Source organism: Anser anser (assembly GCF_964211835.1).
Source record: "Anser anser genome assembly, chromosome: 4".
In the NCBI taxonomy this organism is placed as follows: Eukaryota; Metazoa; Chordata; class Aves; order Anseriformes; family Anatidae; genus Anser; species Anser anser.
Genome location: NC_139724.1, coordinates 66,579,131 through 66,605,087, shown reverse-complemented (window position 1 = coordinate 66,605,087; position 25,957 = coordinate 66,579,131). Strand labels below are relative to the sequence as shown.

Here is a 25,957-nt window from a genome sequence, read left to right as displayed (position 1 = left end):
TTTGAGTCACATCTGGCTGCCAGTGCTTCATATCAGCATTTCATTTTTATAGGAATAAAACCTACTGAAAACGTGAGGTTTTGATTTTTTCCTGTCACTTTTTTCTTTCCTTTTTTTAAGCCTCTCATTTCACAAAATTAGCAAACACCATAAATTAGAGTTTCAAATCCTCAGGTAAATTACAACATTTATCAGCAGATGCAGCCAGTATTTATCAAGTACCTTACACTTACTGCACATAATTCAAATACCCATAAAACACTACCAAACAGTGAAGGAAATAAATTCCTTACATGTCATTCTTGTGTTATAATGCCTTGGAACCTGTCTGAAACAATTTAAAAGGAAGAAAGAGGAAAAGGAAAAAGAACTAGGAAACATCACGTACTCTTACAGTGACATTTTAGAACTTGAGGTGCCACACAAACTAAGTGCCTGTATGCTGACCAAATTGATAAAAAGGCAATCCAAGAGTTTCAAATATTTTAAATTGATCTTTTGCCTTTTTTTTTTCTGATGGTGAGAAGCCCATTAGTAGGTTTACTCTTTAGACTGGAAAATGTTAAGTCCATGACAAACAGTAAAGAAAGCAGCTCAACAAAACATTCTGTATGCACGAAGCAGAATAAACGAGTTACTTCACGTGGAAAGAATCACTACGGACTTCTGTTCTCTTCAGCAGCTAGATGCCTTCAGTTACCTTTGCTTCCTAACAGAACTAGAGGTCACATTATAAGGCTCGTTTTAATGCAAGAACTTTACAGTAACTTTGCATTTTCACAATTCTGTTCAGTGGTCGCTGAACTTTTCATAAAAGCAACCCCACTCCGATCTTATGGGTTTAAAAAGCGTGCACACAGAAGAAAAAACAAAACCAAAACAACAACAAGAACACACAAGCAAACAGAAGTCTGGCTTATAAAATCCTAACATTTAAAACAAACTGCCCAACATTGGGCAGCTTAACTACCCAATATTAAATATATATCAACAGAAACAGAAAGCCATCTGGATATTGGAAAAATATCAAAACTGCTATTTAATTATCCATTCCTTAGAGTCCTACTTTAACTACCACATAACTAGGTGAGTTCATAGTAGAGATTTTTAATTTGCAAAGACATAATATATGCAAAATCTTATTATGAGAATAATTTAAGAACTATAAACATGGCTAAAGGAGTGCTGGTAAAGTACCTGTACTCTGCTAATGCTGCCTCGAGAAGTCTGGTGCTTAATTCAATACTAAATTAATATGCAGATGCAAATTTTAGGAATAGCTTTCTAAATTGATTCTCCTGCTCAACTACGCAACTGCAGCAGTTCCCCCACTTCTCTCCACACTTACCACGAATTTGGGGAAGCAAAAAAAAAAAAAAAAAAGCAACTTAGGTAGTGATTCTACTTAGTCTCATTTGTTTTAAAGACAGTAGAGAAATGCTAGTATCAGTAAGAGAACAAAGGTGACACCTTGTGATTAGTCTGAATGAAAATTGTTTTGAAAGTCATGGTCTACATAACAGGAAAAATCAGTGTTAAAATTTATCTCAAGAATCCTGCAGAAACTACCCATAAAAGCTGGAGTCAAGATCAGGGATGCAGAAACACCAGGACCTTGAGTTTATACTCAGGTAAGCAAACAAGCTTCAATTTTGCCTTATCAGCGGAACACACAAGAAAGTAAGCTGATCAACATACTCCCATAATGGGGAAATCAAATCAGCAGAAAAATGTGTTTAAGATATCAGAATTTTCTTCTTCAAGGAAGTTCAGAGAACCCAGGTGCCTAAGATTCTCTCTGCGTATACTACAGATTAAATTAGACACCATAAAATGATGATCAATCACAAATTTTCTCTAGTTTTTAGATAATGAATTGAATAGCTACAATTACCTACTTGGTCAACATTCCTATTTCGAATTATGAATAAGAGATTTTAGGGCAAGAAATTCAATTCTCTTTGGAGAAGACTCTTTGGAGGACTGAAGAACATACCGAGTTAAAAAAATGCTGACACGGGGAATTCTGAAACACTCCTCTTTTTTCAGCATTTTAATTTCAGTACAAACCACTTGCGATTTGAGCATATTACAGGTTCAGCATTTTTTTGCTCTCCTAAATGTCACTGCTGGCCAGTCAAATAGCATTGCTTCGACAGGCAAGCTCAGGTAACAAGTTCATACAAAAAATAAGAGGGATTCAATTCCTTGTGGCTCTCTGGCTAATGGGCATAGCGTGGTTCACAGCTTCAAAAGCCGTGTCGGTATGGTGCACAGGGACATGGTTCAGTGGTAGAGCTGGCAGCAATGGGATAACGGTTGGATGTGATGATCTTAGAGGTCTCTTCCAACCTAAATCATTCTATGATTCTATAATTTCTCAAATATGAAATAAATATAGAGTCTCTCCCTTTAAGATTCCAACTCGAAGAATATCAAAGTCGGATAATCTAATTTTTAACGTGAAAAAAATTGCCCATGACGTTTAAGGTATGCAGAGTCATGCAAGGCTACGTAAAACACATATGAACAATCTTCTCCTCTTTTAACTCTCAGTAAACAAATTAAGAGATAACTAAAGGAAAAAAAAATAACCACACAGTTTTTAATGAGGGACAAACATTTGCCAAAGATTCAGTAGGACAGCTGACAGATATTTTTGCCGTAAATAGTTTGGAGTTGTATGCCTGCTGAACGAATGGAGGGCCAGTTCCTGTCAAGTGCCATATAGAATGACTAAGATTTGTCTGCTTGTTCCAAAGCGGGGCATTAGCCTCTACCAAGCTGCAGGAGAAACCTTTCTTACAAGACTTTTGAAATGTCCAAAGGCAAACAAAATACATAATCAAATTACTGGACAGGCCAAAGGGAAAAAATTAGAATGTATGCTCACATGGAGAACGATGAATGCATGAGCCTTACTTCCTTAGAGAGAAACTCAAAAGCAGGAAAAGACAGATCACCCAAAACAACTGCAACATCGAGGTCATGAATTGTATACGACATTTCAAACCCCAAATTTGCAAATCTTTACTCTGCCTCTGAGATGGAATAGCCTAAACCCAAGGCAGCAGTGTTCTCCAAAGGCACTCATGTTCCTTTTCTGCAAACACACCCAAAATAATTTGAGTATTAACATGTGGTCCATAAAACTTCTCTGCTAAAGTGTATCAACAATTTATTTTAAGGCAATGTCAGCTATCAAGACTTGTAAGGGAAGAATAAACACAAAAAGCCTAGGCTACGTAATCTGACCTAATGAAAATCTAGGGGGTACAGCATTCTGGCTTCTTCTGGCAGCAAAGTTAAATTAATTTCACAGTTAATAATTAAATACAACGTTCGGATATTTGGGTATGAACTACTGTGCACTGCATGAAAGCTTTTCCAAAAATTTCATCAAAGAACTCTAAGTCAACTCTGAGAGGTTGGGATAGGCAAAGGAGTGGAAGAAAATAACCATAAATTATATAAAAAAATCGATTAGGTCCTTACTACCTGTAGGAGGATCTCATAATGGAGAGTAAGGGGAAAACTGCATCTTTAAAGTTATTCAAGAAGCAGACTGCATAAACAGCTTAAGTGATCTTTCCTGGAAAAAAAATAAAATACTTCCCCTGAACTGAGAGTGAGGACAAAAACGTTCAGAATTTGCTTAGAGACACAGAGATATCTATCTATTCATCATGGCTTTTGTGAAAAGCTTAAGAGAACTGCATCTCATTACAATGAAAGTTAAAGGTCTAATGGATGAGGACTGGCTCTGACATTCCCGACTGAGACTTGCCTCAGACTGAGACAAAGATAATGAGTTAATACATATGCTAGAATTCAGAAGACGTGCATGAAAACAGTGGCACCAGCTCAGCTTAGTCAAAAGACATTCAACAAGAGCAGCACAAGCTTTCTCCGTGTCAGAAGCCATGCTGGCCACAGAAAGGAGGAGGCTGAAAACCATTCTTTGTTACTAGATAATTATTCCAAATGCAGTTCTTACCAGGGGAAGAATTCACCTTGGACTTTTTGTGAAGAAGCAGAGAACCACATTATAAGCTCTGGGTATAGCAAAGTACCTGCAAAGCCACTGCAGCCACCTCGTTCCCAGCTGCTCCAAGTGGAGCACGACAATCCTACGCGGCTGAATTGTAATAGAAGAGCTGACAGTACGTGAGACCACAGCATGCGCTGCTACGACTTCAAGGTCCTCAAGGCATTCAGAACCGATGAGTCCACAATTTGCAGGCAGGGAAGAACTGGACATATCAAAGCCAATCAAACCAGGTATAAAATACCGTAAATTGAGTGTGTGTCAATTACAAACTCTTGCTTATAATCCTACGAACTTGAAAGAGCAGTCTACGTGTTGTTCACTCTAGGCTGAAACCAACCAAAAGCAATTTGATCACACCCACTCCCAAGAGCTAGAGAACATGCAAATGCTGCATCTGTTGAAATCCTATGTTTGTAGAGCAGGCTGCCTGAAGAGTTTTCCAATTGAAGTAAACATAGAAAAGAAAACGTAGTAAGGCTATAGCCAGGGCTACAAAGAAATCATGTTACTTACATGCCTTACCCACGTGGCAGAAAAAGACAAATTCAACAGAAACTGCCGCTACATGGTCCAGATGTCTGACAGGGACATGTTACGACTTGGGAAGTTATTTCACAGCACGTCATCGTTGCTCTCTTGAACTCAGGAATTAAGTTGTGGGGCAAACACCACAGACTACTGTAATCATCTGATTTCACAGAATTTAGGTAGTGCACACCTGTGCTTGGAGACGTAGTGAGCGTACTGTCATACATTGGTCTGCAGTATGAAGAACACTAACGAGGTACCTCAGCCAGCGCCACAATCAGAACCAGGACAATTATATCAGCACAGAGATGGCTGCTAATAAATCCTGACCCTCAGGATGAATAACCAGCCTGGCAGTTGATTTTGTATCTCTGCTCTGCGTTCTGTAAGCCTTTGTAAGAATAGATCAGCAGTGGTAAGAACACACAAGTGATTCTATTATTCTTGGGTGACTGTGAGTGAGAGATACAGGATAACTAAGCATTAGATGCTATTTAGAAAGTCACAAAAAGGTAATGTAGTACGTGTTTCAAAGATTGCTTTGATTACTCAGCAGAGAAGCTGATGATAACACTAACTAGATTACATAGATGTGCCTACTTCAGCAGGCTAGCACACCTGAGAGGCACCAAAGAGCCCAGGTAACTCTGATGTCCTGAAATGATGTTTCGCATCATGGAACAGACATGCTTGCGAAGGCGTTGGCGTTCAAACATGATCGCACACACCAGTACAGAGACAAGTTTGTATGAAAGAGGAAAAAAAATTTCTGGCTACCACACTTGTTGAGAACAAATGCTTTCCGATAGCTCCCACAGCCTTTTGCACTAAGGTATCAGCTGAAGCAGACTACTGAGGAGCCTGCTGCTGAGCTCCAACCCTGCCATCACACTTCCTATCCTTAAAAGAGAATAAGAATACAAATGCACCGTCCGTGGCGCGCCAACTCTAGCCCTTGTCGTGCAGTCACCAAGACAGAAATACGGAATAGAGAAATCATCTTTGAATTAACAGGACAAATGCCAAGTAATGGGAGGGGGGGATGAGTCCCTTAGAGGTGCTGCACCAGTAAGAAACTGAGCTGTGCTGGTCAAACTCAGTTTCCAAGTTTATGTATGAGAAAAAGCTTTATTCCCAGACTTGCAAACACATATACATGGGATTACCCTAAGGGCTTTAAATTTATACATTGCTGGTGAACTCAGTAACACTTGCATGTAACAGTCACACGCATTACCCTACGGTAACGGAACTGTACTCTGCATATGTTAATGTGTTAACAAATCATTTCTCAATGACCCAGTTGTTTCTGAGGGATGACAAAACAGCAATTGCAACCTTCATTGTCGTGTTCTGCTGGAAAGACACACTAGCCAGTTCACGTTTAATACAGGTTTTGTTTAGTACATGGGACCAAACCCTCCTTTCCCCTCACACCTTTATGTTGCAGGTGCGTTTTTCACTTCAAAAAAGAAGAGCCACAGCAAAACACGACCTCTATCTCCCTGAAATAAATCCGTAACCACTAAATACCCATTACTCCGACGTGAATCCAGTCATCGGGTCCCTCTGCTGGGTTCCCGTGGGATGGCTGGCAGAGCAATGCCCTGCGTTGGGCTGGATCCTATAACCCGGGCTGGTGGCCCAGCGCTGCCAGCAAGAAGTGTCTCGTGTCACCAGCACATGTCACCAAGTGCAGGACGGCTGGTGGCAGCATCCCCAGCCCATTTCACAAAGCTAGGCCAAAAGCATCTGTGGAGGTACAGCCACAGGGCACGGAGCTAAAAATTATCATGTGTGGGTTGAGGCCTCTTTTCCACCACCCTGTTCTTCCCTTTATATAAAGGAGGAAATTGCATTTTGGGGCTCTGAGTATATGCTAACGATGAAAAAGTAAGACTAAAAGCTAGGATCAGAGTCAGCAGAAGTGTAGCTGTTATTCTGAAGACTGTTTCTATCCCCTTATGTAAAAAATCACCTGAATGAAACTATTTCAAACGAGTCTGTCTTCAAGAAAGGCCTCCTGCCATCCTCCCCAAACTTCAAAATCAAGAGATAATTTCACGGTAGTCACAGAAGAGCACGGTTTGCAGTACAACAGCTACTTAATCCCAAGATTTTGGAAAGCATTACCTTTCTAAAAAAACTTCTCTAGGATTTTTACTTTTGAGGGTCAGAAAAAAGGTCAACTTCAAAAAAAAGTGAAAAGAAGGAGGTAAAAACCAACAGACAGCACTTGATATGGAAAGTATGCATAACAAATGCATTTAGACCTTCCTGCTGCATGACCAGAGGCTTACAAACAAAGCCTTTATCTCACAGTGTCTAGCTGTTGGGGGTTAGTTTGCTTGTGTGTTGGGGTGTTGGTTTGTTTGTTTTGTTTCCTTCAAAAGGAAGAACTGTCCGCAGGCAAAAAAAATGATGAACCAGTTATATTCAGAAAGAGCTGTGCTTACAGCTAGGATACAAGAGACATATCACAGAACACTGACTTTAATACAGAGCAAATGAAGACCAGTGAAACAGTTTCACACAATATATTTTAAGGCAATGCTTAGTGCTGCAGAGTATGCTATCTTAGTGCAATATTTCTGTATCAAACACTGGTTTGAGAGCACATGTATCTATAAATATACTTTTAATTAGCATTTAAACTACAGTCAGAAATCTTAAAAGCACCTAGTTGGTTGAACATCAGGAACCACTAAGATCAAGGCATTCTGGTTAAAAGTCAATCTAATTTGCGGTCAAATGGGTGTCTCAGAATTTTCAGCTATCCCCCTACAGCATTTCTCGGGTCCCCCAAACTTAAAGATTCCTCAGTAATTCCATGGGGTTTTAACTTTTATTTATCATTTATTTCTAAACAAACAAACAAAAATAAAATGCAATGATAAAGCTTATAGTCTTAAAAGAAACATTCTGCATTTAAGTTTCCATCATAGTCTATTGCTTAAATCCATACCAATTTTTATAAGTTTTTCCTTTACAGACCAAAAGCACTAAGAATTAAGGACTGCTTAAGATCTTTCAAATCTTAAGTTTTTACATTTCCAAAGATAGCAAGTATTCACAGATACAACTGGCTTGAATGACAATTATGTTATAAATGTCAATGATAATCAAGTTAACTTCAGTATTTATTTTTCTTTACAACATTTACAGTGCGTATGTTATAGAAATACTTGACAGGTATGCCTAACACACACAAAACTGCAGCATGCAATGTATAACAGATCTGGGGGCACTGCGCAATTCAACATAAACGAGATCCCTTCCTTAAAGGCTCTCTAGGACTTGGAAACACAGCTGGGCAAAACATAGCTGCTTATCCATTTTCCCAATATTTTTAGATTCAAGCCAGTGAGTCAGAACAAAAAATGCAAACATTCCAGCAAAACTTGGTAGCAGTGAATTACGGTTTCACTTTCATCTATCATTTCTGTACAGAAAACACCTGTCTTCTACACACAAGCCTTGAAAAAAGGCAATATTAAGTCTCTAAGAACTCACGGCTTACTTATCTAGCATTCAGCAATATTAAACCTGCTAAAATATAACTATACCCAACAGAAACCCCTCTAACTGGGCAAGCCATGGTATTAACAGTGAAAATAAAACAAAAAAATAAGAAAAGCAACCAACCAAACAAAAAAATACACACCTCAAACCCTTAACCACATTGTATTTTCTATCCAGATATGGAACCACCTCAGCATACAGAACTGGATAATATTGGAGGAAAAACGATCAAGTGATAAGAGGCATAGAAGTTAGCAGCATAATCAAGAATGGGAACCACGTATCATGTATTGCTAACAGAACAGAAGGGAACATCTTGCTTATTCTCAACACTAAACCCTGAAGAGCTAGTCAATTAAGACTCCCATATTCTCTTGAAATACTTATTTTGTCACTGTAAACAGAAGCAAATGCTAACACAATAACATTGACATCTTAAATAGCTGGGCTCACTCAGTAAGGCCGGGGATGCTTTTTGCTTCATTTTTTAATTTTAAATCTTTCTGTACTTACCTGATGTAAACTCAGTCCAGGACTTCATGCATCAATTTTCCCTGCTGCAGTTGATGACACCAAAACACCATAAAAAAGCAAGGAAGGAGGCTTCCTAAAGCAATTAAAACAGTGCTAATGATGTCATCAACATCCTGAGGAGGAAAGATCTTAATGACTATCTAAACTACAGTTTACAACATCTCTAATGAAGATGATTATACAGTATCCTTAAGATTAATATTTCCTAAATAGTTTGTCCCCTGCGGCACTCTCCTACCCCAAGCATCAGACTGGATTCCAGTGTCATCTGTTATTCCATGCAGCGCTTAGAGACCAGAGATTCCCTTTAACCTGTTCAAAACGGACATCACTGCTGTATTTTTGGAAAGAAGTGATGGCTAATCATGCCCCGCAGAAAGAAAAGAAAAATCATTTAAATAAATCCACTATTGAGGATATTTCTTCCCCTGGAAATTGTCATATTTCTCAAGAATCGAAAGAACTGCATGGAGGAAAAATTCCTGAGATGCCAAGAACCAATTGTTCCCCTGGAATTAATCAGAATTAGAGGATTTCAGCATCTCTAGATATTTTACTCCTAAAATATTTCTCTCTCCTTTAGATACTAAATTGCTGCACTCTTCCCTGATGTCTACCTGTAAACAGTGCTGGTATTTGTTCTTCCTCTGTCTGTCTTAATATTGCACCTATCATCAAAATTGAACTGAAACTGCTTCAATGCAAACTTGCTTTTCAGAATATAGACTCTTGTTTCTGAATGACTTAACTAAACCAAAATTCTTTTTAAAATGCAAGGTCATAAAAAAAATACAGAGGAGCGTGTGTTTTAAATTTCTTCAATTCTTCCTATATATTTTCAGTTTTCAAAGACTAAGCTATTCAAGAAAGGAATTAGGTAGCAGTGTGTTTGATAACATATGCATCCAATCATTTTTACAGTGCTATCACAAAACCAAATTGATAAAATTGATACTAGACCTCAAAACTTAGAGAACGGTTATTGAAATAACGTGAACAAATATGGTAACAGTGTGTTATAAGCAGGGATCAAATTGGAGGAGGTAGAAAAGAAACTTTCAGGCTTAGTATCTAGACACCATTCAGAAGACATTCTGTAGTTCTCTTACAGCACCAGTGCAGCAACACGCATTTGGACTACTCTGCCAGCATGTGCTACTCTTCTCTCTTTGGCTCGTTAAGTTCAGATAATCAGCTTGGAAAGAGAACAGGAACATTCCTTAAAGCTCTGCTATCACTCCACAAAGCACCCAGCTAAGATATCGAGATGAGAAATAAAATGAATGAGGTTTTTCGTAATACAGTTATTCTGCTTCTTGCAAGGCGTGATAAAAATAAATTTAAAATCACTGAAGTGCCAAAATTAGTTTATCACGGTAGTGATTTACAGTTATGACTATGCTCCAAAATAGACTGTAAAGTCTGGCCACAGGGTTATTTTTAAAGTTTCTAAAATTCGGGTGGGTTTCACTTGATTGTTTTTTTTGTCCTCCCCCTAAGCCCTCCTTTTTAATGGATTGTAGAACTGTCCACTTTCCAAAATGCAGCCATTCACGTCTGACTAAGACCTAAATAAGTTCTCTATTTAGGTATCTTCTAACTAGTGCTTACAGCATTTTTGCTTTTTGCTTTGTTATTTTCATTACTATTATTATAAATCATGAGGTTGTTCCTGGGGGCTTCCACTGTTCTCATATGAAGTTCTCATATTTGCACATAAATTACTTTTGCACATGAAGTTTTCTGTTTTGCACAACAGATACATGAGGGCTTTCATGCGCAGTAACAGTTGCTAAGAGTTCAGATACTGCTAGTTTCTGACTTTTTTCCTCCTGTTTCAGCTATTTTCACATCTGTTCCACAATACCCTGCCCTGCTCTTGCTTGATTTTAAAAAAGGTAGACTAGAAAAAAAAATCTGCAGGACTTAGGTTGCAGTATTCAAAGCATCACCAAAACAATAGCAAGAAAAAAGAATGAAGCCACCAAATAAGTGGTATATGCTTTCCTTCCTTCCCCTTTTCACAATAATTGCAACCACCTTATAAAGATGCAGTCCAGGCAGCACCCTTACTCCTTGAAAGTGCCAGAACTTCAAGTTCTCCATCCCCCCAAAAAAATCCTCTATTAACAGTATTTTGATATAGCTTCATAATGCAGAGAAATAAAAAAACAAACACACACACCTAAAAATAATAAAAAAGGAGTTGAAATTAGGAGCAAAGAGAATATTCTTGGGACACACAAAATCTTTAGCAATAAAGGCACATGGGAACAGTAATTGAGTTGTTTGTTGTATGGCTTCACTTTTGCTCCCCAACCCGTTTTGAATTAGGGCCATGTATCGCAACTCGCTGTTCCACAACTCTTTTGCATGCCTTTTGTCAGGACTCAGCATTAACATTCTTTTAGAAGATAAACACTATTTGCAATAAAATATTTTAGATCCTTGGATACTAAAATATGTATTCCTTTTTAATCTTTACTGAAAATAGCATGAGATGAAATCCATAAGAAGTGATGGGAAGTCTACAGGCTACTGTGAAGCAGCCTAACCCGACACACAGCTTACAGAAATTACACAAGTTTACTCATGTTCCAATATTAAACAAGCCTTATAGGCACAAGTACTGAAGGTCTATGTTTATGATACATGACATTCCAGAGTTAATAACTCTAGTATTGATTGCAGTAATGCTATAATTTTGTTCAGTGTAATTGCTGATAAAGCAAACTCACTACAGCAACCTCAGCTCACCCACTGAATTTGATCCCCGTGTGTTTGTACCCCCCTTCCACCCACACACTGAAAGACAACCACCCCCCACCACGTGAGCCATGCCCAAGTACAATACACAAAACATAACTGATACAAAAACTCACTTTCACTGGACAACATCTAAAATATGTAAATACCTGTTCCTGCAGGTCGTAGTCATAGCTATCATGCAGCAGAAGACTGAGGACATACCGAGTATAAATCATGGCATCAATGCCACACTTCTCTAGCTCTTGTCCCAGCCAGGTCTGCACTGGACCCAAAGCATGTAGCAGAGACATTTCAGAAACAGATACAGGGCCTGGATAAGAGCTTGAGGAGCTTTCAGATGGCAAACCATCCACAACAACTGTACAGATAGGGCGCATGAATCTAGGTGGTTGGCATCCTTATAACGTGAAGCATTTTCTGTAGTTGATATTCCGTCGGTATCTGGAGGTGATTTTCACTCCAGTAAATAGGAGAGAGGCTTGACTTCTAGGACAATCATTTATATTTCCTGGCAGTTAGCCGTCTAGAGACGAACATCACTCTTCAGGCATGACCAGTGAATAAACTAAATCCTAATAGCAAACACATATGTAGATGTGTTTTTCTACCTTAATTTCACATTGAGGCCAGATGCAAGTCCCCAGCAGGACCTATAAGGAGGAAAAAATGAGAAGTTGTGATATTATATATCCATACATGAATAATATTAAACAGTGAAAAATAAAGTCAAAACTAGTCATTTAGATACTGCTGACTCCACCTATACAGTACAGCTGTTCAGAGTCCTTTCCAAGAGTAACAGGCATTATTCCAAGTTAAAGGTGACTTCAGGAATGACACTTTCTAATGCAGAAAGACAGGCTCCTTTATCAAACACTTCACAATTAATGCACTGATTGAAATATATGTTTGGCCTAGCTCTACGAGCAAGTTGAGATTTTACTACTTTCACTATCAGCTGAAAAGAGACGCTTTGAACAAAGAAGTTTACTTTAGTTCATATCAAGACTGTATATTTTGCATCACTAGAAAACAATATAATCCTGTTGTTTTGCTGTGATTTTCATTTATGAAACAAAAAAGGTTATAATGTTTATAAAACACTGAATTTATGAAATTCATCTGGCCAGGGGTTTCATCAGACCAACAGAACTGCTTCCCACACTCTATCACTAAATAGCTGCTATCATTGGGTTTAGGGTTTTTCTACATTTTTAGTTTCAGTATTTGCCTTGCCTCAGGCCAACAAAGCATTTCATCATCCAAGATCTGTCCACATAAATATAAATTTCTGAAATAACTTCAAAAAAATTGAGCAGAATAATTTGTTCATGTAAGAATTAACATTTAACCTTCTCTACATAAATGAATTCCCCAGTCTTACCTTAGCAAGCTTACACTCTAACTCATATTCTAAAATGGAAAAAACAGCCTAAGAATGAGAACACCTGCAACCCCGAACCAAGCCTGGCCAAGCAAGGGGCAGAACACGCAAGCCCCACACATGCAGGCGTTCTCCCCCCTAACCCCAAGGAAGGGGGGTCCTTCAGGAAACAAACCCTGAAGGAAAGGAAAGGGAACAAGAAGCCTGAAGCATCTAAGCAGTACCTACTGCTTTGTTTCTACCCCCCCTGCAAGACACCGGGAGCAACTTGCTCAGAACGGCCATCGCCTAATGTAACTGAAGCACACAGCATGCACAGCATATCTTTGGTGGGCAAACAAAACTGAAGGGTGCCCTCGCAGCTGACACCTATGTCTACACAACAAAAGATCACAGTTTTTAGGAGTTATGTGTTTTTCTTTGCGTCACTGCCCCGGTACAGCTGCATATTCCAGAGCTTTACTGAATCAACTGCGACAGCATCAGGGAGAGAAAAAAAAAAAGCATTATGATCGGTTGCTACAGAGCTGACAAAAGCCTGCCCTACAGTTAAAGCCACCTTATCACTCCGACGGCAATCTCTGTTTGAGTAAGAAGGTAACACAACAGCATTCAGGCTGTGTCAGTAGCATGTCTGTATTGGTCAGACTCTCACAGGCAAGCATAAATAACGGTACATCCACACATCTTGCAAAGGGCCAGTTTGCTGTTTTGCCATGTAATTATGCAGAAACTCTAACACAGCGACCAACATATTCCAAATCAAGAGCCACAAGCCCAAACTCTCAAGCAGTCCATATTCTCCTGAATGCTGAAGAGCAAAATTCCACTCAAACTTCTTTTTTTTTTTTCTTTCCTTCTCCCACTGGCACAAGAAGAGATGGGGATTGCTTCATGTGATGAACACTCACTCATTCAATGCACCCCCCAAACACCACGTTTTAAAGATCTGGGAAAACTGCCCTCCTGAGTTGTCTTTTTTGGGGCAGGGAGCAGCACTAGCTGAACGTTCAGGAAATCAACGCTGTTTGGGCAGAGCTGATAGAAAGTTCCACTGGGGAACGCAATTATGACAAGAGGGAAACAAACAGGGAAAAAAAAAGGGGGGGGGGCATAACGAAGAAACGTATTGCTTCTAATCCTGCAGCTCTCTCATCTACCCCTCATCTTTTCTTTTACAGAGTGTGCAGAGAACGGAGGGGGGACAGAAGACACAACTGAAGCAGTCTGTGGTTTGCAAAGATACCATCGAAACAAGTCCAGGGGAGAGCGTGGGGAGGGCTTGCTTAAGGTGGTGACATTTTCCACTGAATGCTTTGACTATCTGACAAGACACAGCATAGCAAAGGGCTTCTGGAAAATGAGTCGTTTCAACCCAGAGACACACGGCTACATGTTTAGCATCTTGTAAGGACTCAGTTTATGCTTCAGCTTTTCCCTGAATAAGGTGAAAACACAGCCTCTCTTTCCTATCTTGACATGTATTTATATGAGGCATTTGAGAACTTCAGTTCTTTAGATGTAGGGTGACAAAACACTGCTTTGGCTGACCAGTTACAGTACGCCTGGCTTTCTTAGATGGGTGGGGAGAGGCAGCAAGAGAGACAGAGATCATCGCTGGAGTTAAGAAACAAGACGACAAAATTTCTATGATGCTCAAGTATTGTGGACAAGTTTTTTTGAATACCACATTTCGATTCCTCTTTTTAACATTATTTTATTATGTTTCAAAAAATATACATAATATAATAACTGGAAATTGGAAAAAATCTGAAATTTGAGAGTTCTCATTTTACAACTCTCTCGAGTACTCTGCTTTACAGAAAGTGCTAAGCATCTATTCCCATTATGTTTCAGAACAAAATTCCATGCAAACTGGGAAATATTTTCCCAGCCCAGCACTAGACAGAGGTTTTTCAAATCAAATTAACACAAGTCACTCAAATAGCAAACATGTCTGCTAACAGATGTGAAGCTCAACTTTACAGATAACATTATCTGAGAAATAAGTTCGCATCCCTTTTTGATCTTTTTCACAGTCTTGTTAATACAGCCTCCATCCTCACAATGGTCACGGCTAACCTGAACACAGACACCACAATGAAGCTTTAGGAATTAGTGCAGAGCTTGTTACTTTAACTACCAAGTTGGAAAGAATTCTCCATTTCCAGCTGTAAAATATGATGGAGGGACATGCCTCGTAATGACAATTACTAAATAAAAATCTGCATATACATACCAATAGTTTGTGAAAACTATACTGATTACTTACAAATGCCAAAGTCAAAAATACAGGATGAAATTCTTTCAGAAGAATTTCTCCTTACTCCACTAACTAGTACATCTTCCTTTTAAGTAACCTTCAGTTTTTATAACACTAACCAGTGACCTTCACAAGGTCATCGACAGCCAACCTATGAAGTGTCCTGTGCAGGAAAGAGACTGCAATATTGTGTAAATAAACACTGACTTCACCACTCCGACTACTTTAGAACAGATTCTCTTCCTCAAAACTTGACTCAGTGTGATAACCACTAAACGTTCTTTGGACCCAAAACAGACAGCTGTAGACAATCACTTGGTTTTAGTTTGCTTACATGTACTTACAGCAAAGGCAACAGCTCTAAGTGTTCTGTAGTAAAAAAAAAGAACAGGAGGAGGACCAATGGTATGGAAATTGAAGCTGAACACTCCACACCAGTTCCTATGATGCTGTCTTTTATGGCAAATATTCTTTTATGAAGACAAAATAATCTTAGTCTTCCTTGTAAGCAAAATGGGATGTAGCTATTGCTGTGACAAATTCACAGAAATAATTCAGAGCATCTTGAGCCACGCAAACACCTTCGTGACAGTTGTGTCTACAGATACGAAGTTTTATACAGTAAAATTATACTAAGATTACTAAAGAGTACAGTAAAATAAAGATGTAATTAAGTCACTCTTCATTTAAACTGACACAGGCCCACCCAGAAAGTGTTAGCATACCAACAGAAAGAGCAAACTCACAACAAAACCATGCCAGCTGAGACATTTCCACATCTTCACCAACTTTTTTCTCCATCATTCCCTTTTGTACAAAAAGAAGTTATTTTACAGAACTTAAGCGGGAAAGCAGGTTCTTTCCCCCCCCCCAATTGTTTCTAATCTTGGTAAACAGTGAACAAAGCCAAACCACAAAACCCACTGAATTAATCTAAGGTTGCCTCATCTGTATTTTATCAGCACCAAGAGGCCCCTGAAAATTACGCATTTATATGGCAAGGTTCTGAACAAACACCTTTAAATGAAAAAAGTAAATAGACTTCATGCTTTAACAAGCTTTCCTAAAGACATACCTAATATCAAGACTTAAAGGAGCAGAAAACATTGGAATTGGAAAAAAATATGCCTTATTACTGTCCTTTCAGTAAACTAAAGGACAAGACTGCTTCTTGTAGATCATAAAAATATAGCTTAAAAAGGAGGCAAACCGTTTGCAGACTTAAATTCACAATCCCAGGGTCTATACCCAACTGGAAAAAAAAAAAAACAGGATCTACAATAGGACCTATTTCTTTGCGTAACCTGCAAATAAAGACCTTCAGGCAACAAATCTTTCTTACACACCGCTGTGCACCTACTACACAGAAGTCAGCCTCTTAGGTAAAGCTACAGACACCACCACCTTCTTTCCTTTCATTCCCAGGAGGGATAACCATCACACCTGGGCCTCCGGAGATGCATTCATGTTAACAGCTAGACCAAGCATTGTCACACAGTAGTTAAGTGCTGTTTTACGAAAAATTTCCTTTAATATTCTGTGAAATATGCTAGTACATTATGTAGTTTACAATTAAAAGCTGTCATGTATTAGATATTTTTTTTGCTACCATCTCTAACAATGTATGACAATTTTTCAATGCATAAAGCAATTACAGAATTCTTAGTTTTTTAAATGTGAATATGAAAGTCCACACTTTTAAACTTTAAAATAAATTTTACAAGTAGTATTTTTTTCGCAGAACAGTTTTATTAAAAGCCAACAAACAATCCTTCCTCTCCCTGACATGTAGATAAATCTGCAAATCCTAACTAGTATAAATCAAAAGTGAAAATTTTACCATGTGCAGTCAATAACATTAAAAGTTATGAATTCACTTTAGTAACTTTCAGTCCCCTCTAGAAGACTGATAATCAAAAGTACTGTCACATCATATGATGGTAACAGAAGTCCACATTTTTTCTGATGTATTATGGAGGAATCATCAATTTTACCATCATTTGTTTTGTTTCTTTTAGTAAAAAATCTCAACAAATCCTTAATATGCAAACCAAACAGTCACACACAGGGGAAAGCACTGTCAAAGCCCAGAAACAAAGCCTATTTAAAAATCCAGTGAACAATGGAATCTGTGTCCTTAATAAATTTCACATGGCGTTTAAAAGACATGTGAATCCAGAAGAAGTTGTTATTTTTTAATCACATGCTTTGACAATCTAAGAAATTTGGCTGTGTTGTCTTCAGAGCAAGGACAGCCTTTTTATGTGTTGGCGATGGTTGATGTTATTGTACAACAAATAGCAGAGCAGGGACTCGATTCATGACTAAGGCTCTGAAACACTACCGTAAACCGAAAAAATTGGTAATGCTTGTGCTATAAACTAACCTCTCCCTCCATCCCATTTCAGACAATTTCTGCCACGAAGCTTCAGAAGCTTTGTGTCACAACAAACACCAATTAAAATGCCCAAATGGAATCAAAGCAAGAAGTGCTAAAGTAGTCAGAAACATACACACAGCTCTGTGAATTAACTTTTAGATATACATTGAATTCCTTTTTTTTTTTTAAAAGAAGTATTACTGAGAAGTGCAAGAGTAGTATAGTTATGTTTTGACAATGGATATAGGTTCTAGAGTACCTCGGTCATGTCAGAGAAGCACACACAGGACAGAAACCAGTTTGTGGCTGTCACTGCAGGATTTTTTTTCCTTGAAAAATCTGCTTGCCTATTTTCATAACGCTTATCCAAATGAAAATCTGAAGCTGATAATCCTGTGTAAATGCTTAATGGAATTACTGAAAGAATTCATGAGTTACCATATAAGCCTCATTTCCTTAGCTTCTTAGCAAAGAGAAAGAACGCAGATATAACCAAGATGACATAAAGGAAGGCATGAGCACGGTTCTGTAGGATTTTGCTCTGGGACTTGTGTTGCTTAATAAATTTATAAATGACCTGAAAGATGGGCTAAGTGACACAGTGAAGAATTTAGCAAGTTACAGCAAGCTAGCAGAGACTGTGAGCACAGAGCAACTGAAAAACTGCAGAAGGACCTTATGAAACTGAGCAACTCTGCAATAAAAATCAAACAAAATTCAGTGCAGATAAACTTGAAGGAAGACAAGGCAGGAACAAAACCCTCGTGCTACTACTACTAAGCTCCTTATACAAAACAGTGAGCTCTGAGCTCACTGCTCGCCGCAGAAACAAGCTCCTAACTAGTATGTTGGAACTTTCATGAAACCATAAACTAGGAGCCAGCAGCAGTCAAAAGACCAAACCACATTACAAAACCAAAGCCATCTATGTCACCACATTCACATTTTGCCCACACGCTGTACACTGCTGCAATGGATAGACCTTCAAATGATCCTGACCCATGCTTAACATACACATACATGAACGGTATGCAGCATGGGGTGGAAATTGCACTGGCTTGGGCTGGGCTAGAATTAATTTTCTTCACGGCAGCTCGTATCCTGCTATGTTTTGGCTTTGCGACCAACCCAGCCTCGGTAACAGCGGGATGCTGCAGCTATTGAGAGCGGTGCTCACACCGTGTCAAGGCCTTCTCCGGCTCTCAGGCTGCCCGGCCAGCGAGGAGGCTGGGCTGGGAGGGGGCAGACCCAGGACAGCCAACCCCAGTGGCCAAAGGGATGTCCCATGCTGTGAAGCATCACGCTCAGCTGTAAAAGCTCGGGGAAAACGTGGTGACAGGGGGATGACACACAGACATTGGGAGTTAGGGCATCTGTGCTCTCACGTACCCGTTACCCACGAGGGAGGCCTGCTTTCCTGGCAATGGCAAAACATCTGCCTTCGGGGGAAGCAGCGAGTTCATTCTTTCTTTTGCTTTACCCATTGAATTGTCTTATCTCAGCCCACAAGTTCTCTCCCTTTTACCCTTCTGATCCTCTTCCCCATCCTGCTGGGGGAAAGTGAGCAGGCAGCTGTGCGGTGTCAGCTAACCCACAGCAGCCCACAGAGCCTTGGTCCTGCGGTATCAGAACAGATGTGCCCTCCCCAGAATGACTGCAAGAGCTATGTATAAAACTTCACACAAGAGCTATGAGGAATTCCTTGTCAGAAGATTTGAGGACACAAAACATGCATATTTAGATCGGCTCCAAACAGCATTGAGGAGAGGTCCCTTGAAAGTTTCCAACTACACAAACCACATCAGGCTCGGGAAATCCCTTAGACTGAGAACAGCAAGGGGCAGAGGCACTATTCGGGAGTGGTATCCCACATATTCCCCTTTTTTTTTTCTTCTGTTACAGCTCACTTACAGATGCTGCTGCAGACGAGTACCGGATTTGACAAAGCCTTTGTCTGCACCAGTACAGTTGTTCTCATAAAACATTCATGTTCACCAAGAACACCACTCCAAAGAAAAGTAGCTGGAGGAGTTCAATTAGCTGATCCACTCGCAGAGCTGCACATTAACATACATGAACTTTGTGACAAGATGTCAGAACATCAATCCTGCCGGAGAGCAGAGCACTAACTGAGCTGGGGGACACAGTCACGGAGGCCTGCCGAGTACGCTGCTGAAGCGCCTGCACAAGGTCCAGCTGCACAGCCGAGATGCCAATATTCTTGGTAAGCTGGATGTTATCCACTTCCTCAAAAAGTGTGATATAAACTGGGAGATATACAATTTGTTAGTTTAAAAAAGGCGAGATAGAGGAAAAAGCATGACTGAGCAGCAAAACCTATGGATGCTGTGAACAGTCACGGCACACGACGTCCGTCGCATATCAGAACCTCATTGCTTTACAGAATTACAAGATCTGGAAGTGGCTTCACAAGCAGACTCTTTTGAAAGGGTTCCTCTTAGTACAGCACACTTCTAAGAAGTGCCTTTACATGGTGAATACATAGGAAGTGGCTCTCCACTAACAGGACGTATGGATGTAACTCATAAGCCCTATCAGTCGGCAAGTTTTGCAGAACTTCTTTCAACAGTGTCTTAATGCGTTAGTGAGCAAATTTTGTCTTCAAGACAGGAGTGCTGTTGTCTCAGAGCATTGCCCAGGAAACTTTCAGGAGATCAAGGCTCAATATCAAAGATATATTAAAAAAAAAAATCCAAAAGCAGCAACCTCATTTTACAGCATGTAACCAGTACATCCTTTTCCATTAACTTCAGGGAGTCCGGAGCAGTTCTGATAAAACTCACGCAGCTGATAAATAAAGCAATTTCTGGTGCCACACATCTGTTGTGTGGCCATACCAGACAAGTTTAAGGGCAGCATATTTGTAAACTGCTCCCCCCGCTTCTGCCAAAACCACATCTCCAAAAATTTCAGTATTCATTATAAACAGGACTTTCTACTGTTAAAAACACCTTCATATATTTGTCAGCTTTAATAAACCAAAAGATGTTTATAGATGTATGAAGCTACAGGAGTGAAATACTGCCTCACTGGCTAGCCATCATTAACATTGGCAACATTTACATCATTTCAGTAAGAATTTGTCCAAACGAGGTTAGCCATCTATCAATACAATCCTAATGGTTCTCTTCACAAAAAATATAGATATGCTGCCATGAGAAAGCCTTTTTTCCCAGTTTAGTTTGTTGCTGTCCAAAACTGAATTTTGAACTAAAGTTAAAGCTTTTGAACTAAATTTAGAACTGGTGCTTGAACTAAATTTTACTTGTTTAAACAAGACTACAGTCTTCTTAAAATCCTATCTGAAAAAAGCAACATGTACACATATCACCTAACTTAGAAATAAGATTTTTTTTTAATAAGCTTAAAAATATAATTTGGAATCTACAGACAAGGAATTTTAATATTTTCTACATTAAAAGTGAACTTAAGAAACTACAGGTAACTGACAAAATTTGAAGCAATTACTGTTACTGCTGGCACAAGTACCAGTTTGTAAAAAACAACAACAAAAAAAAACATCTAGAAGCGAGGGCTTTTATCCTAGCAGTAACGCACTTTCAAGAGAAGAACACCACCAGCAGCAGCACCTTCATGGGGAAACCTGCCGACACAAAGGGTAACGTAAACCACACCTCAGCTGCACACTGCTACCACAGGAGGATGTCCCAGCATTTACCTGGAAGGAATGGTAGGAGACTCTCAGCAGTCTGGCCTTGTACAAAACCTACCCACTGCGTGGCTGCACGGATGAGTGGGAGCGGTTTGTCGCACACCGAAGAAAAATCATTTTTGGTGGGTGGGTCTTCAGAAAGCACAAGTAAGCGGTCAACTTTTGTTGCCACAAAATTTCTCCATCAGGTGTAAGAGAGGAAGTGGCACTGCCGCCTTCATGCAATTCAGCAGACTCAGCTTTAAAAAAAGCAGAATCCCACTGCAGCGGCAGCCTGGAGATGTCACAGTACTGGCTGCTGCAGGTTTTGGTAACAGAGAGGTTAACAGCACACTGCAGCTAGCCTGCAATATTGCGGATCACCAAGGTGTGGAGAATGCAAGAGGAACACGGGGTGCTGGTTCAGAGGAAGGCACACACGCACCTCCAAAGTGCCACGCCAACACCAGCTTTCGGACAGTTCTGCTTTGTTTCTTTTTACCAGTGAAGGTATCAGTATGATTTAAGTGTTTCAATTTCAAACTGCAGGTCTCAGCAGCACACCTCACGTCTGTTACACCCAGGGAACGCTTGGATGGACTGCTACAGGGCCGGAGAGAAGTCCCTGTCTAGCTGTAACTTCAAGGAGGAGACAGTCTTTTTTGTTCAAACCCATGAGAATTTTTTACAAGGACACATTTATCAAAAGCTCTATCTTTTCCTATGTGCATGTACAAAAGCAGCAGACTGCACATTACTGATTACCATCATCACTCTTTGATAATTCTCTCAGGTTTAAGAAGAGAAACTGAGTTAATAAAAAACAAATCCAAATATATAACTAACATCACAAAGGAGGCACGTTTTAAACCCACCGAGACATTTATCTTCAGGACTTTCGGCACGTAAAACCTGTAAGCTTCCTACCACTCGCATCTCAATAGACCTACTGATTTTTCTGCCACCTAGAACGTAGGGGGGGCTTTCCACTGAGAAGGATGCAGCCACATCACGGAAAGATCAGACACACGCTCTCTACTGTTTTGACCCCTCTGCCTCCTGCCTTCTCGATGCCTTGCCCAACCTCTGGAGCAGCTCAAGCAAGCAGCTCTCAGCCGGAGCCTGAACTCCCGTCCCCAGGAAGGCGGTAATGGCCTGGAGGCCAAAGTCCTGCAGGTGTCCATCGCAGCAGACCTGCCTCCAGCTTCAGAGCCTCTCCAAGGATGGACACAGCCACCCGTGTGCCCTGCCACAGGCACAGACACCCATGGGGCACCACCCCCCAGCGGCAGCGGGGCCACCCCGATAAAGCATCGGGTGCTCTTCACTGCCCAGTGGCCACTCTTTTCACACAACCGTATAGCATTTAATTCAGTTAAAATGAAATTTAGTCTTAGGCATACTTTGCATCTTTCAGCTGGGGAGGGAAAAGGAGAATGAATTATGAATTCCAGACATGCAATAGCTACTGTCCATTTAAAGGCAGAGGTATTTCTCCAGCTATTTATACCTTCAGAGTCAATAATCCAGCCGTACCCAGTAATGACCACGCTATACGTTTTACTTTATTTCATTAACTTGTACGTGGTTCTTCTCTGAATGCTTACTATTGAAGTCTTCTATATTTGGTTGAGGTTTTCTGTACTTGGTCTGTGATTCAAAGCGTTCATTACTGTCTTTTTGAAAAGCTTAAAAACAGCCCCACGAAGGGTTTAAAAAACAAATATACTTGCCTGACTATACAGTATTTTCAGTATCTCTTTCCATTAAAAAAATGGTATCATAAATTCAGTTGGGAGCTACATATAGAGAAGGTTTTCATTAATAATTGTGCAAAAATGTAGAATATCTCAGGCACGAGAAGCTCGATGCTAATGAAGAGCTCTTAAAAGTTGAATTTCCAAGCTCTATGAATTAACCAGCAGAGAAGATATTGACTTTGCAGTGAAGAAAATATGGCAGAGCTACAAAGGAAATTGTTGCACTGGCTTTTCCCCTGCACCCTTATCACCTCTAATTTTTAATCCCAAGTATTAGTAAATAAAATTCCATATATTTATCAAATGGAGTACAGAAGCAGGAGACTTGGCAATTTTGAACAGAGTAACAATTAAGGAAAGAATTAATATATATTTTGGCATTCAATTGCATTTTAATATGCATTTTGTTCAGTTTATATTGTCACACCCTTGGGAAAAAAATTTTCTTCCTCTTCTTCCTTAAAAATGGTGCTGCCATTTGTTGCCATGTTCTATCTCACTTATATGACTAAATACATTCCTTAAAAATACTACTGATTATTCAAAAAAAAAGTTTACAAACTAAGCAGGTAGGACACGTTAATATTGCTTTTAAAACAAAACTTAGTGTTTGCTACTTCAAAGGAGAGCTGGAAAATGTATTTTTACTGAAACACAGAATATTTAACCATCACCGCAGAAAAACTCTTACAAAAACACCGGCTCAGCATTATATTACTTCTCTTCAAGGAAGTTACTGTGCTGTTAACCAAGGTATTTCTTTCACAACTCAAGTTCAAAGTTACTAAAAACTGGAACTCTGAGGTTTTTCTCAAGCCGATAAGATATCCTGTTCTGAGTAGCTGGCGAAAAAAATCATCTACATAAATGTGAAAATTAAACTAACAGCTGGAGCTACAGAATCATTTTACAACTCGTGTCACCCCACACAACTCAACGTGACCTCCAGCAAAGCAGTTCCAAAGACTTCAATAGGAGACTTAAGGCAAGAAGCCCCCTGGGTCGTTCCGTGCCCCTGCCGCGCACAGCGGCCATACAAGCAGCAGAGCGAACTTCTACCCCAGAAGACAGAACCAGAATGAACGTCACCCAACAGCAACCTTTAGCTAACTAGTAACAATCATTAGCTCAAAACCTTCAGCCAGCTGAATTAAAACACCATGAAAAAGCAGAAGCTATTCCTTCAATTTCCTAAGGAAGGTCACCACTCAGACAAACCACTGGACGCCAGCTCTGTTTCTTTCAGGACACTCCAGCACCCCAAATTCCCTGTCCTGTTTTAAGGTTGCACTCCCACTCAGCCACAGAGTCTTCAAATTTGTTTCAAGTTTGTAATAACAGATTACGGTGTCACAAGGATTTAGTGAGAATTAATTACTCATTCAGTGGCAGCAATATGCATTCCTGATTTCTTCATTAGCGATGCTTCGAGCAGCCTTTTTCCTTTAGGCTAAACAAACATTTTATTTTGGTCATTTAGGATGTGTCATATATGCTTTTTAAGAAAAAAATGTCTTTAATCACTCTGTGTATGTTTGAGGGTGTTTTGCCACTTTACTGTTAAAGATTATCTCAATCCAAATCTTGACTAAGCTAACATTACCTGAGATAACCTTGCAGAGAGTATCTTGCAACTCAGCCCCGCTGTTCTGATGGTAAAACTACACAATCTTATGAAAACGGCTTTATTTTCTCTGGCCTTCAGCTAGCCCCTAATCTCTTACTCTCTTATCTCTGCACTTTCTTTAACGGGACGCACGGCCCCTCCTGCAGCACGACTACACAACTTTTCTACAACCCGACTTGCTCATCGAACTGAGTCTCCAAAACAGCAGCGAAAACCCAACCCACACCCAATTTAGTAACATATGAATGGCTTAACAGCTCCTCCTTTCCATCCAGCATCTCAAACACAGGCACGTTAAGATGAAACAATGTGCTTCGATTCACTCCGTGACACAGCTGATAGGAAAATGCCGGTCTCGTCCAGCCCAGCCCAGTGCTCCATTGAGCACGCCTTGTTCCCTTGGTACTTTTACATCAATTTAATAATGACATGGGGAAGATTTTTTTTTTAAGTTACAGAAAGTACAAAAAGATCTTATTATAAGATCTTCAGATCTTATCCCTATTACAATTTAATTTCTAAATGTTTTTTTCTTTTGGCACAGAGAGTAAGTTTTCACCTGCAATCCTTTCTCGAATAAGACCTAGAAAGTTAGACCTGTGAGTAAAGCTCACGTTCACTGTATGTTTGAAACTTCCTCCTCAAGACACTAAATCACTAAAATGAGAAATTTAAACATTCCCAAATTACATTAAAAACGAAAATTTTTACAGGAAGCCTGCATACAGACTATGCATAAACTCAGCAGGATATAATTAAATCTACTGTATATAATATCATAACAGTAAAATGAATTTAAATTAATTTACACTCAACAAAAAAAAAAGTTAAAAATGAAATTAAATCTATAATTGAGTGTCCACACTGCTTCCTTGGAAATCAAACTCTTGGAAGGACAGGTGCCCAAGTGGACGTACAGATACTAGGTTATAAAAAGAATCTAGATAACCAAGGAACAGTTTTATGGGGATAAATCCAGATACTTGCATGTGAAATTAGAAAGGAAATAGCACATTAAAAATTCAAAATTCTCAGTAGCTTCCAATATTGCTAGAGAAAGAACTTTTAGTAAGAAGCTTGTGAAAGGAGAATCTTTTTACTGAATGTTCAAAAAAGAACAACAAAAAAACTGTCATGGCCAATAAAATGCACATTGGATCCCTCAACAACCATCATAAATGCACCCAAACAGCTGCTGGGAAAGTACAAGATCCCTTACAGTAAAAATGTTGTAACTGGCTGGTATAGATCTCTTTCTACTAAAGCATTCGAGAAGTCCTGCAGTTAGCTGATATTTCTGCCTAGAAAAATCTGGTAAATGGTTTCCAAATTAAAAAGAAAACATGCTTTTCCCTCATAACAGCCAATTTTCGTTTTATCTATCTACTCAAATGCAACCGAGCATTCAAATATTCATTTGAACATTTTTATTTTGCATCATGAAATTAACTTTACTGAGAAAATTT

At 39.5% G+C, this 25,957-nt stretch overlaps 1 protein-coding gene across 4 annotated transcripts in view; it reads right to left on the bottom strand.

Moving 5' to 3' along the window:
* KIAA0232 overlaps positions 1–25,957 on the bottom strand; it is a 67,664-nt gene that overhangs the window by 38,707 nt on the left and 3,000 nt on the right. For 2 of the 4 annotated variants that reach the window (XM_083834467.1, XM_083834468.1), the window contains exon 2: positions 11,551–12,054. In XM_083834467.1, coding sequence (XP_083690593.1) covers positions 11,551–11,781 — 231 coding nt within the window. In that variant the 5' untranslated portion in view covers positions 11,782–12,054. Of the gene's footprint in view, positions 1–8,614; positions 8,709–11,550; positions 12,055–25,957 lie in introns of those variants that run through there. The other 2 variants (XM_083834469.1, XM_083834470.1) reach the window with 2 other exon arrangements.